At 40.8% G+C, this 18,664-nt stretch overlaps 1 protein-coding gene across 2 annotated transcripts in view; it reads right to left on the bottom strand.

Annotated features, from left to right (window-relative positions):
• Window positions 1-5,469: 5,469 nt before the first annotated feature.
• Window positions 5,470-18,664, bottom strand: part of LIN52 (lin-52 DREAM MuvB core complex component) — a 75,731-nt gene continuing 62,536 nt past the window's right edge. For both annotated transcript variants that reach the window (XR_006415307.1, XM_044436161.1), the window contains one exon: window positions 5,470-8,495. Coding sequence is in view for 1 of the 2 variants with exons in the window: in XM_044436161.1 (XP_044292096.1) it covers window positions 8,440-8,495 (56 nt within the window). In the remaining variant the exon portion in view is untranslated. The remainder of the gene's footprint in view (window positions 8,496-18,664) is intronic.

The following is an 18,664-nucleotide window of genomic DNA, read 5'->3' as shown; positions in this document are numbered from 1 at the left end:
CTATGGACTTCTTTGGACATTTATACCTTCTAAAGTTAACCTTACAACATTTTCTGAGCTTTATCTTATCTCTGAAGGTGGAACTTGGGATGATTTCAAAGCCTTTCATTTTTGTTCTTTTATTCCAGCTTCTACTTAGATTACACTTAATTTTCACATGCCCAGAGGAACTTACTGATTCTTCAGTTTAGCTTTTTGCATTCAAGTAACAGGCAGGAGAAAGAAAAGGGGAGAGGTAGCAATTTTAGTATGTTTCAGTTTAGCTTTACAACCCTATAGTAAACAGGGGGGCAGTGAGGAGGAGTCATAACATGACTGTTAGAAGCTCCATCTCACTTGCTGCATTTGGACTGCTCTGTCAACTGTCAACCGCAATTCTTCTAAGGTGTAGTCCCATGCACATTTAGACAGAAAAAAGCCCTACAAGCCAGCATGACCCCAATTTGCATAGGACTCATTTTACACTTACATTAGGTTCTCTTTCACTGCTGATAATGGAATCACAAAGAAAGCTTTCAATGCTCACATTATTATTCCATTGCATTTATATCCCACATTTCTTCCTTTTGCAAGGGACTCAAAGCAGCTTGCAAGTTCTCCTCCTCTCCAGTTTATCCTCACAAGAGCAATCCTGTGAGGTAGATTGGACTAAAAATCAGTGACGGCCCCAAAGTCTCCCAGTGAGCTTCATGGCTGAGTGGGAAGTATGATTGATTGTGTTTGTTTGTTTGTTTGTTTGTTTATTGACTTGACTTGTCTGTCACCTCATTAGCCATAAGGCTGTCTGGGCAGCTCACAACATGTTGCTACAACAGTTAAAACAATACAATTTGTAATGCATTTAAAACAGTTTATAATATAAAAACCATCAATAGAAGTAAAATCAAAAATAAAAATAGACATAAAATTAAGCAGTCAACAAGTATTTAAAATAACCTTAATAAAAATAAAGTAAATTTAAACAAAATTAAATCAAGTACAAAATATAAAATCTGGTATGGGCAGCAGCAATTGGCAGCATAAACCATTAAAACTATAAATCAAAAGCTCACTCACCAAAATGATTTTAATTGGTGCCTAAAAGAATAAAGAGATGGCGCCAGCTGAATCTCTGATGGAAAAGAGTTCTGTAACTGGGCACTGTTACAGAAAAGCCCCTTCTCCTTTCCATTTCTCCTCTTACTTAATTAGGTGGGGGACATGGAGAAGGGCCTCAGATGACCACCTCAGTGATCAGGTTGGTATACATGGAATATATATTCCATGTGGTATATGGAACCTGGAACGCCTGGGTCCCCAGTCCAACGCACTAACCTCCACACCACATAATCACCATGCTACTTCTCTTCTGCAGTAGTCTTAAATATATAATTTAAGAATTCATTTTGCTTTTTAGTCTGTGGTAATGTCTTCCTGTTTGGACAACTTGGTTGTCTTCAAGGGTCCTTAGGACCCACAAGTAGAGGTTCCAAAGTGAAACAAAGTGAACTTAAGACTGGTGCATTGGCTGGGAAGATAAGTAGGGGACAATTTTGTCATTTCCACCCGAGGCACAGAAGCTTAAGTGCGTCCATGGCCCAAGCAAGGCATGACAGTGGCAATTTAGCCACTGCTGCACCTGACCCAGTGCATTTTCTCTAGACGGCTGCTTTCAGCCATCTGGATAAGCTAATGGGAAGCATCAGAGAAGAAGGCTGGGATGCCAGTGGGATTGGCATATGGAGACAGTGCCAGCCTTCTGCCCACTCCACAGCATGCCCCTTTCCCAAGCACATTTGCACTTTTGGAGAACGTGAGTGAGCTTCTTTCTGCGCCTGCTGCGAGAGAGGAGGGATGGGAATCCTGAAGAATTGGGAGGCTATAGGGTTGCTCCCTAAGTGTTCTAGATGATTAAGGACACAATCTCATGCATGGTTAGACATTAAAAAGTCCCACAATGCCCAGCATTCCCTAACTAGCCGTGATGGCTGGGGAATGCTGGGAATTGTAGGACTATTTTTGTGCCTCAACACTCATAGGATTGTACCCTTAATGTCGTTTTTTGCAGTGGGATGAGAAAGGATAATTGCAAGTAAAGAATTTGTTAAGGAGAGCTTGTGATAAACATGAGAACCAATAAACAAATTAACCTACACACACCCTGCAGAGAGCATGAGCAAAGAATTTTATCTGACCATGTTTTGTATGCAATCACACTGTGTAATATATGGCTGTAATTCTACAAAAACCTAGTGCAACACCTATAATGAAAACTTTATCAGAGGCAAGGCAAGGCTTCTTTCAGTTCCTGCCTAAGCATAATTGTTAACAAATAGGAAAAATATGAAACAAAATTAAAGCAATTGTTTTGCCCTAAGGGGCCATATCCAAATTAGTAAAGTCTCTTTAGGGACATCACAAAGTTCCCACATGTCAACAACAGACATTTCTGACAATACTACTCCTTTCTCTTTTGCTTTTGAAAGCCATTGTTGGTAATCCTGCATAGCCTACAAAGTTTAAGTACTGCAAAAACAGAACACAGAAAAACAGTTATATGCATCTGTGACTGCAGTACTGAGCTTCTAAAGAAATTATTTCTGATTCACCCTCCCTGGCTCAATAAAACACCAAAAAGTACAAAATTTGATCCAACCCTGTTCTTAATCTAGATTGATAGTCTTTTCTTGAAAGAAAAGGAGGAGAAAATATTTTGAGGCTATCATTGTCCACTAACAAATATTCCCTTTTCTTTTCCTCTTCCCCTGACAATACAGAGCTTTGGAGAGTTGTTATCCTTCACTGCATTGTCCCAACAGTGAATTATCAAGCACACTGAAATCAGACTCTGTTTTGCTTTCCCTTGGCAAAGGGTCTGTAACAGAGACAACAGGGAATGCCTTAGTTTAGTTCAACTGTGTTAGAGGAGTCAGCATGAAGGGCAGAGGTCAGCCCCATAACCCTCCCCCTGAAACACCCCTAATTCTGTGTGAAAATAAGTTTGCTGGAGTCAACTGCTCTCAACACAGTGCTGGGTCAAAAAACAACCTGCTATTGTTTTACATGTGACTTTTACTTTTCTCTGGTACTTCAAAAGGCCCTGCTTTTCTCCACAGCCTGAATGGATTGCCATTGATTTTCAGATAAATTTTCTGAAACTTGCTGAAAAACAAACATAGAAGACTTACCATGATAGAAAGTACAGTGGTACCTTGGCTCACGAAATTAATCCATTCCAGGACTCTGGTCATGACCCAAATTGGTTGTGAGCCAAGTCAAATTTCCCCATAAGGGGCAATGTAAATAAGGTTAATCCGTTCTGCAACTATTTTTTCTTACTCATAAAATTTTTAAGCAAAGTGACAAAGAACAAAGATCACAGTCATCCCCCCCCCCAGCAATTGTGTGGGGGGGTGGGGGGAGACGGGTGCAGACATGTGCAGGAGGGGAGGAAGGGATCCGTGGGGGGGCATGGGCCCGCACGAGCAGGGAACACAGGCACAATTGTGGCCATCTCCCTCCCAGCATGACCGCAATTGCGCCCGTGCAGGGAAGGTGATTGCGCTCACAATTGTCACCCAATGCAGTTTGCGACCTGTGGCAAAATTTTTATGAAATTTCTTTTTGCGACCCAATTTGGTCGTGAACTGAGGCGTTCATAAGATGAGGTACCACTGTAACCATCTTTATATCATTCTTTATTTGCTTGGATGCTCACCCTACTTCCAGACTCATGGTCTGGCCATGAACAGAACCAAGAATAGGCCTAGTAGGGCACTTGCTGAAGTCCCTCATCCCCACAGGGGCCCACTTGCAAGAGCTCCTGGAGTTGCTCCTCCCCTCGCTGTCGCAACTTGCTTGTTCAGCTGTCTTTTGCTCTGGCTGGTCAACAGTGCTGATCAGAAAGGGCCGTAGATGCCAACGCCTACTGGCTCATCAGCTCTCTGCCTACCAGGCAAGCAGTGGTTGCAGTGAGGAAGAGCAGGGAAATTACCTCCAAGGAAGGAGCACTGTTGAGGGTGTCTTGCATAAAGGCCCTCCAAGACTTATCTGGCCAAATTGCAAAATGTGGGGTAACCAGAAGGTACATTGAGGTTTACTGGTGAAATGCTGGCACTATTCAGCAAGGGTTCCAGGCTCCTATTGGTTTAGCAGTAGCAACAAAAAGGAAGACTTCCATCTAAATTAGGATGTTGTAATATATGCATTGATCCATAGCTTCTACATAGCCTGAAGTGCCTGATCCTGTTTAATCCTGGAAGCTAAGCAGGGTGACGACTGGTTAGAATTTGTGCTGCACTGAGCAGGGGTTGGCCATGCCCCTTCCAGCAGTATGATTCTATATAACTCTGATTTATCCTTGTATATGCAGGGCATCTCAGTCTATGGTTTATGGGATAGAGCAGTAATTGGCCTTGCCACCCTTTTGTATCTAGTTCTCCCATGCCCAAGCTTATTTTGCAAACTTACGATCCAAGTTTCTAGTAAAAATGAACTCCTGAGTTGATCTGGAAAGCCTGAAATCTGCCCAAGTCTGGTCTAAAGGCTTGTTGTTTATATGATCTAGTTCCTCCAAATGGTTGGTGTACCCATGGCCACCTCCAGTTCTGTTACAGTAATTGTACAAAAAACATCACTGCTATTACAAAACTAGGGGGCATCTAAAATACTGGTCACACTGGTGATACTGATTCATAGAAATATACCTAAAATTCTAGCGGGGTTGTGCTGGCTGCACATGCATGTAAAGGCAATTGTGTGATTCCCACCAAATGCATGCTTGGACAGAGATGGTTGTGTTCTAACAACTCTAACACCTCATGATCACTGATATTTAATCACTGATATAAAAGATTTAATAGGATCAACAGAGTATATCTGTTCTTGAATGTCTCCTATTCTTCAAGTTTGTTAAGGTATGGAAATGCACTGTTAAAGCTTTGATTATCTCTATCCTTCTGTGATACCTTGCAGCTACACCAACTTAATATTTAATTTTACATTAGACTGAATTGCTAATTTATGTGTTTCTTTTTAATATATTATTACAAAGCTGTACATTTACTATGGACCATACTAGGGAACAACTTTGTGTAACTATCTAATGAATCTGAACAACTGAAAGCCAGGAGTTCAAAATATTGTTATGAAGAACACTGGAAAAAGTTGCAATTAATACAAAACAAATATACTGTACTGAACAAGCATACTGAACAATGAAAACTACCTCATTCTCTTATCATTTGGATGTTAAGAAACAAAAGAAGCTTGGGACTGCATCTTAAATTTCATAGGATTGTTTAAGATTATATCAAATTATATAGTTTTAAAGAGAAAAGATTTCATAACTCAGTTGAGCCTTGTCTATGGCATTTTAAATCAGACTTTTTCCTTATAATTTAGTAGAAGCAGTTCCAAAGATTAAGCTTTGGGCTGAAACAGTGGCTTGCACAGGGATTTGTCCCTACTTTGACTTTTTCTAAATTCAAGTGCCAGTTTGTTTTTGTTTATTTATCTTTTCTACCACAATGAAAATATTCTACACTCTCATAATGTTGAGTATCTTGTGTACAGGAAGAGGTAACAATATCAATTAAATCCATTTAAATTCCAGGTTGTAGCACAACAAAATGTCACAACATGTCAAAATGTCAAAAAGAGGGGATACTTCTGCAAGGCACTGTATACATAACATGTTTTACCTTCAAAATTTTAAAACAATTAGTTTCGTTTACAGCACAATGTCGTAATTGAAACATAGATTAATACACAGCTGAGCTAATGGACTAATACAGCCCTTGTAAAATGTTTTAGTGGAAGAAATTGTGCATCTGACCTATGTATGTTTACTTGGAGCTGTGACTCAACTAAGTTCAATGAAGCTTATTCTCAGTAAGAGTGTACAGGATTGCAACCTAAAAGTATAAATACAGATGAAGCTCTATGAACAATCATCCCAATGTCAAAGAAACTGAGCTTTCATCCTTTTGCATTTGTAAGAAGAATATTGAATCATAAAAATATAGTAAATACAGTTTTTTGCTTCTGTTTCATCTATGCCTCAAAATAGGTAAGAGATATCAGTGGACAATTTTCTTTCAAGATAGTTCTCTAACACAACTTTAACATTTTTCAAATTAAGTGGCTGAAGATGCTAACAGGCCAATGTAACTATACATAGAAGCAAGTCTCACTGGATCCAATGGGACTTACTCCCATTGAGGTTTATGCAGTTACTTGGGTGAAAGTCCAAAATTCAACAGGGCATTTTCAAATAAGGATGCATAAGATCAAATGTGACAGTTTTTAAATGCCTGTGATGAAAAAAATTTCCATATTTTAAAGGACAGCTTTAAAAAAATATGCATTTTTTTATCTTTATTTAGAACAGAGCCATAACAGAGGTCTCTTGTTCAGGGCAATACAATAAGTAATAATGCTATCTATAAAAATATATCTCCAACATATCTATGAATGAAAAATATAAATATTTAAATATCCCAGCTCTGAATCAAATACACCTTCCTGGTCTGTCTATGGCAGATGTATTACCAGAATAAAAATAAATCCTTTCAAATGCAGAATAATTAACAACTAACCAAATGTGTGATTAATGACTGGGCTTGCAACATGGATTTCCCACAAGTGTTGCTTAATTTTTTCAGTTTAACAGATTTGAACATGTTTTAAGGACTTCAAATATATAAACAAAACATATACAGCATAATGCAGCAGAAGCCAAATAATTTCAGATTTGATTATTTGCCATGTGGGAGTTGGGAACATACCTAAATCTGTCACATTGAAATTGCAGCAATGTAAAAATGTTCAGTTTGGGCTGATTCACACACATATATGCCCAATATATTCACACATATTGGGTAGGTAATGTCTGCTACTTGCATTTGTTCCCTTACCAGCTTACATGCAGCTTTCTCATGTTTGAACCACAATCCTGCAAATAAGTGATCATGTGGGGAAAAAATCCCTCATCTACTTCAAGAAGGCCAAAAACTTTATTGAACTACTAATGCTTAAAAATGAGAGAAGCCCCCACTGCACTGAATATACAAATACAAAGCTTTAAGTTTGAAACTAATAATTTGCTTTGTCTGCCCTGCAACAAAGATCTTTTTCACTTATGCATTGTATGAAATGCTTGAACACAGAACTGCTTACAGAGTACCTGTTAGATGCAAGTATCTCCTAATGATTTACAGAGGTCACAATCCAACCAAAATGAGGTTCTTTTGGATCTCACTGTTCTCCTATGGTGGGAGAAACATATGCTTATGCTCTACTTTTCCACTGACATCAATGGGACAGAAAACTGCTCAGCTCTTGCTGGATTGTCCCCAAAAGTGTCATTAGCACCTTATTCTAATAATTTTGAATAATTCCTGAAGAAAGAGGTAACAAACTACATAATCAAGGTTTTTCTCTCACATTATTTTTGGAAGAGAAACATGTTTGCAGAATTATCTTCTAGAGCTGTAAAAACCAATACTATGCAGAGGCAGTCTAAGATGTCAAGGCAAATTCTATTTTGGGCTGTTCTGTCATAAAAAGGCATTACTGTGCCTTTTATAAAATTACTTTTTTCAGTGATAAGACTCTCCAGCTGAGCCAAACTGAATATAAAACAGGAGAAGTGGATTTCGGTATATGGCACAAGTTTCATTTGTATAGGAGTGTTTTCTTTCATCAATTAGTGGGGCACTTCTCACATTCCACACTCCACCCTAGTCATAGAATAGTATAAAAGTAAAGATGAAAAAAAATCTATCTTGGCATGTGGCTCCCTAACACATTGGCATCTGACACTATGTGAGCGATGAGAGAAAAAAGAGAACTCACACCTGCTTTTCGTCAGTGTGTATAGCTAATAAGAATGTTACCTTGTAGGAAAGTAACAAATGTTCCTCAGTCTCAGGATTAGCCAAGGTTAAAACCAAACAAATACACCATTGGTCAGCTTTTATCCCAAACCATACTTGTTACCAGCAGTGCTTTTCAACATGGTAGCTGTAAAGTTCTTGTTCCAAGTGAGAGACAGGGATTTACACTCACACACGAGCCTTGTGATACATCGCCCTGGGGCACACACAGTCCTCACCACCACCACCACCACCACCCCTTGCTTTTAATTTCAAATCTATGCTTCTACTAGCTACAGTGGTGATCATTGTTTTTGACTAGATCATGACATAAAATTCTGTTACATCAAATTCTTCTGGCAAGATGTGCAGAAGCACCCACAGGCAGGAGAGCAAACTGTTAAGGGAACTAGCGGTAGTCCTTGCCAAAATCATCTGGAATGCTTCTCTTCAGATATGAGATGAGACATGGAAGCATTTCTGGAAGCTTAAGGCAGCATGCTGGTCTTGCATTTCAGCATATGTGGAAATTCAGGTAGTCTTCTGGTAGACATGTGTATTTCCTTCCATATTCCAGCAACAGCTACTTTCTGGGTTTTTCCAGGATATTCAGGAATTTCCCTCGAGTCATTTCTCTTGCTGAAATTACAGGAAAAACACAAAAAGAAAAAAGAAGCTTAACATAAAAACAGACAGAATTGGATAATTCACCCCACTTGTGGAATTAATTTAAAATGGCTGTCTGGTGCCAAGAGGTAACAAAAAAAGATATAAAGTGAACAAATAAATTTGTTCCTTGTAGCCTGGAAACATCAGCCAAGCACTGAAAATATCAACACCCCACCTAATACCCACAGGCTGTCGCATTTCATACCATATCTACTTCTTTTATTCCCACTGTGGTTAGCTTCAAGAACTCCCTTTCAGTTTTTCTACTATATTCATCTATGAATAGTATAATTTCCAGTGCCACTGCTCCTCCTCAGGGCATCTCTTCTTGGATGCTATAACCCTTCAGAGATTATGGACCTCTGTCTCTCTCCATTTCAAGATTACTTGTCCCCGGATACTTATGATCTTAAACATAAATGAGACAGCATTTCCACTCTCCCTTGGCAGTGATAGTCCCTGGATGCTATAACATAATAGAGTTTATGTTCCCTCAAAGTAGTTCATCTATGGATAGTGTGTTAAAGTAGAGTTTATAGAGCTCTGCTCAGCACCTTCACACAGTATTCTCATTACCTGAATTCTTAATACAGCAAGGCAAAGTTTATATGTTTCCCTCTGCGTCATCAATCTCTGGGAAGAAGTCTACAGAGTTTTTACAAAGCTACTTTCGTATAGAAACGTTTCCAAGATTTTAGTGCAGGAAGCCGAAGATGTACATTTCTACTTAAGACTGAAATTTTAAGACAGTACTTGAGCGCATTCCCTTTGGGGCTGTCCCCTCATCCTTACATCTGTAATATTGGTAAGTATGGCAATGGAATATATGCAGAGGGAAGTCTAATATACTGCAAAGACCCTTGGGTATGCAATTCCCTGCATGCTTTGTGTCATGAGGGCCAGACTTCCAACCATAAAGGGTAGCCTTTGTTGTTAATGAAATGTTGTCCCCAAGCGCAGTGCTTTCCCTTTCCCTACAATGACAGCCCATTCATTTGTATCTAAGAAACCGGAATGTAATGAAAGCTCAAAAAATGACAGGACCCAGTGCATAACAGCTGTAAAAAATTCATGTTGTAACCATTTAAAAGATAAAAATAAAACTGCCAATACTATAATGCCTTTCTACAAATCTGTGATGCAACCACCATTGAAATATTAGTTACATTTCTGGTCATCACATTGTTAATATATTGTAGAGCTTGAAAATGTGCAGGAAAAGGCAACCAAATTTGTGAGAGTGATGTGGCAAGATGAGTTTAAGAAAGAGTTTGGAAACATTCAGTTTAGGAAAGAACACAAATAAGAGGTCCTTCAGTGACCGAATCATCACCTTCAGTGCTACCAGCTGCTGTTGCTCCTTATCTTCTGCCTCATCACTTTTACTACCTGTTTCTCCTCTCCTCACTACCACCACTGTCTGGGCCAGAATGAAAGGTAGGTGAGCAAGCAAGCTGCCATAGTAAAGAGGAGGAGCAACTCCAGAGGGTTCTTGACAATGCACTCTTGATGGGGACAGGTAATCAACCATGCCTACCCTGGACACAGGACGCATGGGAGGGGGGCCACGATAGAGGTTTATCAAGAAGAAGAAAATGGGAGCAGAGAAGTTACCCTCCATTTCTCTTAATACTAGAATCTAGGATCATTCAATAAAGATGAATGGTGAGAGACTCCAGACAAACAAAAGGAAGTACTTCTTCACACAGTGAACAGTTAAGTATGGAAGTTTACTTCTAGATATAATGATGGCCACTAATTCAGATGGCTTTAAAAGGGGATAAGGCAAATTCCTGGACGATAAAGCTATCCAATGCAACTTGGGTCATTTTTAGGGTAGGAGCTAAAATTTGCTTCCTGCTCTAGTTAATTATTCCCCGTTAACAATCAATCTTGGCACTATCTGCATAGACTCAACCTGGCTTGTTCCTTGCTAACTCTAGCATTAATTGTAATGTTGGGAACTGGCTATTTTAGACAGAGCAAAGGCATAGTTCCATTTCCCTGTTCAGAGACAGCATGGTTCTCAATACCAGCTTCTGGGAACAACAACAGTCATGGCTAGTAGCTTCAAATACAGGCTATGTTTCTAAGGATTTCGGTCTCTAGATGAAGAATTAGACTTATTTCCAAGATTGCAAATAATATCTGAAGACTTCTTTAGTCCTAAGAGTTTGCTGTACATTGTATGGACAATGCAAGTCATATCACAAAGGGTATATTCTACAAAAACAGGCGCAAATAGAAAATTATGGTATTTTTCATCAATAGAAATTAATTTACAATTTTTAAATATCAAATATTCATTATAACACAGAAGATGTTGGTGCTAACAAACTCTTCACTACCACCAAGATTGCATATTCCTAGCTCTTTAAAACTACCTCATAGTCACACCTCTAGATTAAACAGAAACATTACCTGAATATTTTTTATATTAATCGGCAGTGAATTGGTAATGACAATATTTAGTTTAGTTTCTCGTCAGTAGATTTCAGAATTAGCATATTCAAAGTGACCACATCAAAAAGCATACCATGGGGGAAGTAAAATGGGAGAGCATACATATGTTCCCATCCCCCAATACATGTAGTATAAAACCTTCCCCCTGACTTTACAGTCAAACATGTACAAATCTGGTTTGGTCCGCAATATTCCTCCAAGCTTGATACCTCCCTCTTGTACCATTTTAGCTACATAAATAACTGCACTTATGCCTGAATACTGAAGATATGTTTTGCAAGAAACCCGATTAACTACTAGGCAGTACGTAGTACACTAGAAATTGGCCAGTGGTTCATCAGTGGACCATGATATGCCTTCTGCTACCCCAGTTTACAGAACCGCTTTAGTGAAACTAAGTATCACCCCCTTGACTCTAGGGACCTCACCTCAAATGTCAGGATCATACAGAAAGTTTTTAACCCACCCTCAGCTGCAGTCATGACTGTATTTCTCTCAAAGGGGTGAAATAGGCACCAGTCATTCCTCATGCGGAAAACTAAATAGTGGGTCACAACTGACAGGACTGTATTAGCGTTTTAACATTTTTGAACACAACTGATGAATCCTATGTTATGTTACTGAATATATATGGAACCAAACTAAAAAATCCAACTATATACAGTCTAGAACTAGAGGTTGTAACACCTAGAATCTTACCAAGCCCATTTCACAGGACTGTTAAGTAGCTAAAAGATACAAGCCAACTAAGTATACTTCAAACTGGCAATGCAATTGTTTCCCAGTTTTGATTCTAGCTTACTAAGGTTTTAAGGTGGTACAGCAAGCAGGCTGAACAGTGGGGGACATAGGAAAATGTAGCCAAGTGGGGAGATGTAGGGAAAAGAAAAGATGCGAAGCAGTCATATGACCATATTGAACCCAGAAACAGAAAACATCAAACTGTATTCACTCAATCTACATTTTACTACATTAAAAACAGTTGTATAAATTGCCACTTGCTTTGTAAGTTGAAGTGAACTGCAAACTTTCTTGTGACAGAGATTACACCACACCTATTTGTGAAGTTGAGGCTGTGAAATGAATTTAAATGTTCCAGCAAAAAATGCAGGAGACACCTATTGTCTTATATTTTTTTCTTTTTCTTTGTATAAAGGGAAAAGGCTATACTTAACCACTGGAAATTTGAGGTTCAAGAAATTTCCACCTTGAATTAGATCCCACACCCTGTTCTTCCTCAAGTAATGTCAAACTGCGGCATTATCAGCTGATGGAGTGGAAGTTTTCCAGAGCACCAGTCCCATATAGGAGATATACGAATATGTGACAACTACGCGCCCCTGAAGAGGGCTGTACCCTATAAATCAGCCTGCAAGCATTGACTAGTTCTGCGCTCCAAGTGAAATTACTGTGAGTTGGGGGCTGCTCCAGAGCACGTGCCCTCCTGTTCGCTTGTCAGCGGAGATGTTAACATTTCTGATTAATTCACAGACCTCTCATTTTATTCTTCATTCCTTTATCCTTGCTATCCTGCTCTGCCGCAGCTTAAAGATTCTTACCGACCTGCTACAATAATCACCACCCGCTCGTCCTCCCCCCCCACCTGGTGAAATTGTTTAGTGATGCCAACCGCGCTTTTAATTTGCAAGACATCAGACACAGAGGTAATTTATACCAACATCTGTTCATTTCTGACTTCTGAAACAAACTCGCACATGCTGCTACGAAATCCCATTAGGAGCAGGAGACAGCCTTCTGCTATTCTGTATTCCTCTTCTCAATACACACTAAGGAGGCAACTAGGCTTTAAATTTTGAAACATGATACAAAACTGAGGGAAGGTCCTGAAAGCTACCAAATAAACCTCCCATATTCATCAAGTGCCAACAAATTGTGTAGAGAGGTTTCTGAATTTTTCTACCTACTTGTGCATGTGTGTCTCTGTGGGTCTTGTCTTGCTGATCCACCCCTTCACCCAATGTAGTATACTGCTGGTAACATGAAGCAAATTCAGACTGCATAGTCCCAGTATCTCAAACAGTCAATTTTATTTAGTTTCTTTCCTTCTGTAGTTCTGTCCCCACAATCTCCCACCTGTAAATATGGAAGGAGCTCCAACAACTGTCTCTAGTGGAACAGTTCTTGCTTTGTATCACTCCAGTCCTTTATAATGCATGATAAATTTTAATTCTAGGTATCTCTGAGTTGTTTTGATGGAGAAACAAGCCAGGCAATGAGGAAATCACTGTGGCCCTTATTGTAGATGCAGTTGCTATCAGGAAAACTTGCAGTAATAGCTGCTGCCACTGACTACCCATGGGAGCAAGGGAAGCCAGTTACTTTGTACATAGAGATGGGTCTTTAAATGAATAGCTAAGAAAAATGTATTAGAAATGATAGGAATATTTTTAAGTGTACTTAATCCAAAGGAGTTGCCTCAGCATACTAGGAAGTAAAAAGAGCCAGTACAACACAAAACTGAAACATGAATTGCCATGTCAGGGCACAATTTACAATCTGTCCTATGCGGTACATCTATCACTACAATAGGAAATCAACAATGGAAATGACTGCAAGAGCTCAGTTACAAATTAATCTCCTCAGTTAGATGGGGAAGTGGGGGCACTGAAGACCACAGCAAACACCAATTTAGGATGTAATCGGCCTATGTTACAATAAAGCTGAGAATCTGAACAAATCCACCCTTTCCTGGGACTACCTAGGAAACAGCCATTGCTATAAATAATAAGAGGCTCTTGAACCAGGAATTAAATTTTCACTCTTAGAATAAGATAGATCTCAAGCCAGGTAGTGGACAGAAGAGGCAGAAGCCAAAAATGGAAGCTTAATTTTCCAGTTGCTAGGAGGGTGGAGCACAGTTTAATATAATCTCCTCTTTGGAACTTCAATCCCTCAATCCTGTATTTAGCCTTGTTGCCTTGGTCTCCCTTCCCACAACAACTGTCCCCAAACTGCCTCCCGCAGTAAATTTTGTGGCTGCTGGTTGAAGAGATTCAGTAGTACAGATTGATTTCTTGCAAGTGAGGAGATGAGGGATTACCAAAAGCAGCCCTGGTTAACAAGATTGGGTGCAGAATCTCTTGCGAGAGCAGCCCACTCTGCCAGCGCTTTGCATCCTTTCACTATGACATATGGGTTTCATTACACAAAGATTTTCCTGATTTTAACTTTGAGGAGATTACATTAGAAACTCAGGGCTATCTTTACATCTGTAGCAATTTAAAGGTTAAGTAACATTTTTAATCAAATGACAAAGACTCATAATGTTTGGCCTTCAGTCCAAAGTGGAAAATGCAGCTCCGGATGTTCCTTCCAATGGCAATTTAATTAGAAAAGAACACTTAGCTGGAGATTGGGGCTCCACTCTCATTGGCCCCCAACATCTCATAAAGAGCCTTCTCATGCATATGGTAACACTGCACCATACTGTGTCATAAGGTCTGGACAGTCAGGAAATAATGGAGGATTTACTGTGATAAAACCAGTAATGAAAGGAGTGACTTATACTTATGTAACAAGCTATCATGCAGAATGATTCTGGAAGGGGTAGGTGGGAGGTTTGTGTACAGAGATGCCCATCATATCCCAAAAGTATTATTACATTTCCTTTAAGGGAATGGCTTTCCCTCACATGTTTTGCAGGCAGAAGATCCCAGGCTCAATCCATGCTCTCTCTAGGTAGGGCTAAGAAAAAAGCCTATTTGAGACTTTGGGGGGAAAAGCCTATCCAGTGCTAAATTTCCATGCAGTGGAACAAATTAAGTACTTTTTTGTGTTTATTGCAACAGTTTCTGTATCTTCAAATGAGATTTAGAACTCATCTAGATCATTCATTTAAATCTTGCACCCATTATCATAATATCCTTTATTTTAAATATTCCTGACAGAGGCTTCTCTCAGCTTTCATTGAAGATCCAAGGATAACAAAAGGAAGCTTACAAATTCTAGTGAGCCTCTCTATGACCTTATATTGTTGCTGAGTTCTGTTTAGGTTCAGGAAGTATTTCCAAATGTCTAGCCTAAGGCCTTTATGTAGTTTAGGATCACATTTACTGTCCATGGATTTGGTGAACAATTCCCTTCGCTATAACCCTTCCCTCCCATCCAGAGGTACATAACCAAATGCTCTGTCTGTGTAATTCCACTGCTCTGTCAAAACCCTATTTTAAAGGGGACTCAGAACAAACTATGTATTGTCAGGGTGTCTTGTTGTCAATGAATAAGCCACCCTGTGGGAATTGGTCCAAGTTTACACAATACTACTCACTATTGTTGTCTCATGTGAACCAAGTCAATGTGCTGTGTGAACCAGACTTGTGTTGATATGACACAACAATATACCATGAACTGTCAAGTTCTCTGAACCTGGTGCATTTTCTACAGGGTGGCTTATTTTTCTCGAATGGGCTACCCTAAGAGTCCATGGCTTTTTGTGGGTTGTCATGTACTGGGAAGAATAATTTTACAGTGGACTACTGGGATTGGCTCTAGAGCCATTTGACAAGAATAGCAAAAAAGTCCATACGGCTTTTCAGTCTTACAAGTGCCACCTCCAGCTTCCTTTGCCACTAACTGACCCTCCACTGATGCCCAAAGGGACTGATTTCCAAAAGGCCTCACCCTTTTTTCAGGAGCACACAAAAGCTGTGTAGTACCACTACCACCACCACCACCACTTTCTCCTCCTCCTCTTTCACAAGTGCATAGATTTACCTGTCTGATATGTGTAGTCTTGCCTTGTACTGTTCTTTATATATTTTTAGGACAGAGGAGAAAGAAATAGGTGCACCAAAACTGTGTATATGTTGTGAGGGAGGCAATATTTTCCACTTAGCAATGAAATCCTCACACTTAAGTACTGAACCTGACACTTGTCAGTGCTCTCCTTTTATTCAACATTTTCCCAAGTCTTCAGCATCCAGGAGGAGGACACCCTGAAGCGCAGGAACCACAGTGGCAACTGCTCTGAGAAGAATCTGGAAAAAGTGGAAGGAAACATTTCCTCTTTCAAGACTTGCTGGAGACTTGGGAGGTGCTGAATGGAGGGGGGACACTGATAAGTGTCGGCTCAGCACAAGAGGATTTCATTATGATGTGGAGATACTGCTGCATCTACTTCTGCCACATTCTTTTCTTTCTGGGGGCATCTTAATTATACAAATGGATTCCTTCTCTACTTGAGTATCATTTTCCCCACCACCACCACCACCCCCCAGGACCTTGACAACTGTGCACAAATTAGCCTATATGCAGGCTTGCTTTGTCAATTTCCTTGTATGTTACCTATTCCACTCTGAATGAAAAACAATCAGAGAGGAAGAGGGCCAGGATAAGGAGATCAGATGGGTTGTGCCACAAAGATACCTGGACTGTGTGCTGTAACTGGGAGGAGGATTAGGAAAAGGAAGCAAGGAGCAAACCCTGACAAGCCAGATAGTCTGCTGGCATACTGTGGGGTGCTTTGCAAATAGCAAACCACCATGGCTTATTTTGAGGGTATAGACTCCCTTGTGTCACCCCTATGGAAGCAAATGTCTCCAGCTTTTTGCCCTAGACCAACTGCTCTGCCTTCTTTGCAATTTTTTCAATTGTATTTTTAAAAAGTGGTAGTTTGGAAGTATGCAAATAGGTTCATTTCTCCTTTCCATACTTATGAATGACAGAAAAAACAAAAATATCTATTTGTGCAGTAAGTACACCCACACTCTTACAGCAAGTACACCAGACACTGCTGTTGGAGTCTGGGATTGAGGGAAGTGCCAAAGTGGGCAAAGAAACCAACAAGTGTGAGTTCAAGACATAATGGAGAAACAAACTGAAAAATAGTTTATAGGCTCCTTGCTCCATCACTACCTCTCATCATAGCAATTACTGGTTAAGCAAGTTGTTGTTGCTGGTGGTGTTTCTCAAGTGTGGAAATGGATCTGTAATTTAAATTATAAGGAGATCCAATTTCCCCCTTGGATTTTCACAAATGCATGGGCTAATCTGTCTGTTATGTATAGTTTTCAGTTCTACAGTAACATCATCAATTTCCTTGTAAATTACCTGCTATAGTATTGAGCTTCCTTTTGACAGCTCTTGAAGAGGGATCTGACCAACTGCACTACTGTAGACTATATTTAATGGACAGGTGATTCTGCACACTTTTGCAGGATAAGAGGGTGGGTTACAAGCTCATTAGAGCTCTTGAAAAACACTGGGGAAAATTACAAACTTATGTGTCACCGGCCCGACCCATGAACATGGACACACTCTGGACATGGTTTTCTCGACGGGGCAGGAAGAGGGTGGTCTGAGGGTGAGGAATTTATGTTTGACACCCCTGTCATGGTCAGATCACTTCCTGGTGAGGTTTGTGCTCAAGAGCGGCCTCTCCCTCTGTAAGGATGCGGACCCGATTGTGTGGGTCCGCCCCTGGAGCTGGATGGATCCGGATGGATTCCTGAAGGCCCTGGGGGAGTTTCTGGCTGACAAGACTGGTGCTCCTGTCGAGGCTCTGGTCGAACTGTGGAACGGGGAGATGACCAGGGCTGTTGACATGATTGCTCCTAAGCGTCCTCTCCCGCCGGGCAAAGCCCACTCTTCCCCCTGGTATACACCTGAATTGCGGGCGATGAAGCAGGCTGGGAGATGGCTAGAGCATAGGTGGAGGAGATCATGGGATGAATCTGACCGAACACACTTGAGAGCCCATTATCGGGCCTATGCTGTGGCGGTGAGGGCGGCGAAAAAGAATTTCTTTTCCGTTTCCATTGCCTCCTCAAAATGCCATCCAGTGGAGCTTTTTCGAGTGGTGCAAGACCTGGTTCGTCCAGGTCCTAAGAAAGATCTGGTTCCACCCTCGAAGGCCCGCTGTGACGACTTTGCCAAGCATTTCAGGGAGAAAATTGCTCAGATTCGTCACGAGCTAGACTCTACTAGTGACTCAGAAGTTTCTGGGGAGACACCAATGCTGCCGTCTGGTCCAAAATTAATGGATGAATTTCAGTTATTGTGGCCTGATGATGTGGACAAGGTGCTTGGATGAGTATGTCCCACCACTTGCCTATTGGACCCTTGCCCATCTTGGTTAATAAATAATTCCAAGCACGGGATTGGGATCTGGATCTTGGAAGTGGTTAACGCCTCTCTGAGGGAGGGTCGGGTACCTGCCCCTTTAAAGGAGGCGGTAGTCCGACCGGTCCTGAAGAAAGCGTCACTGGATCTAGAGATGGCCACTAATTATAGACCAGTGGCCAACATCCCGTTTCTGGGCAAGGTGTTGGAGCGAGTGGTGGCGGGACAACTCCAAGCTCTCATGGATGAAACTGATTATCTGGACCCATTTCAGTCCGGCTTCAGACCCGGGTACGGTACTGAATCTGCCTTGGTCGCCCTGTATGATGACCTGTGCAGGGAGAAGAACAGGGGGAGTGCGTCCCTGTTGGTTCTCCTGGACCTCTCAGCGGCTTTCGATAGCATCGACCATGGTAGCCTTCTGGATAGGCTAGCGGGATTGGGGGTTGGAGGCACTGCTTTGCAGTGGTTCCGCTCCTATCTCAATGGCCGATTCCAGAAGGTGGTGCTGGGGGACTATGGCTCTGTGCCATGGCAGCTATGCCATGGAGTACCGCAGGGGTCCATTTTGTCCCCTTTGCTGTTTAACATCTACA

The sequence above is a fragment of the Varanus komodoensis genome, unplaced genomic scaffold, assembly GCF_004798865.1.
Source record: "Varanus komodoensis strain SLA01 unplaced genomic scaffold, ASM479886v1 scaffold3, whole genome shotgun sequence".
Classification (NCBI taxonomy): domain Eukaryota; kingdom Metazoa; phylum Chordata; class Lepidosauria; order Squamata; family Varanidae; genus Varanus; species Varanus komodoensis.
Note: the sequence above shows the minus strand (reverse complement) of the source record. Positions and strands in the feature narration are given on the sequence as shown.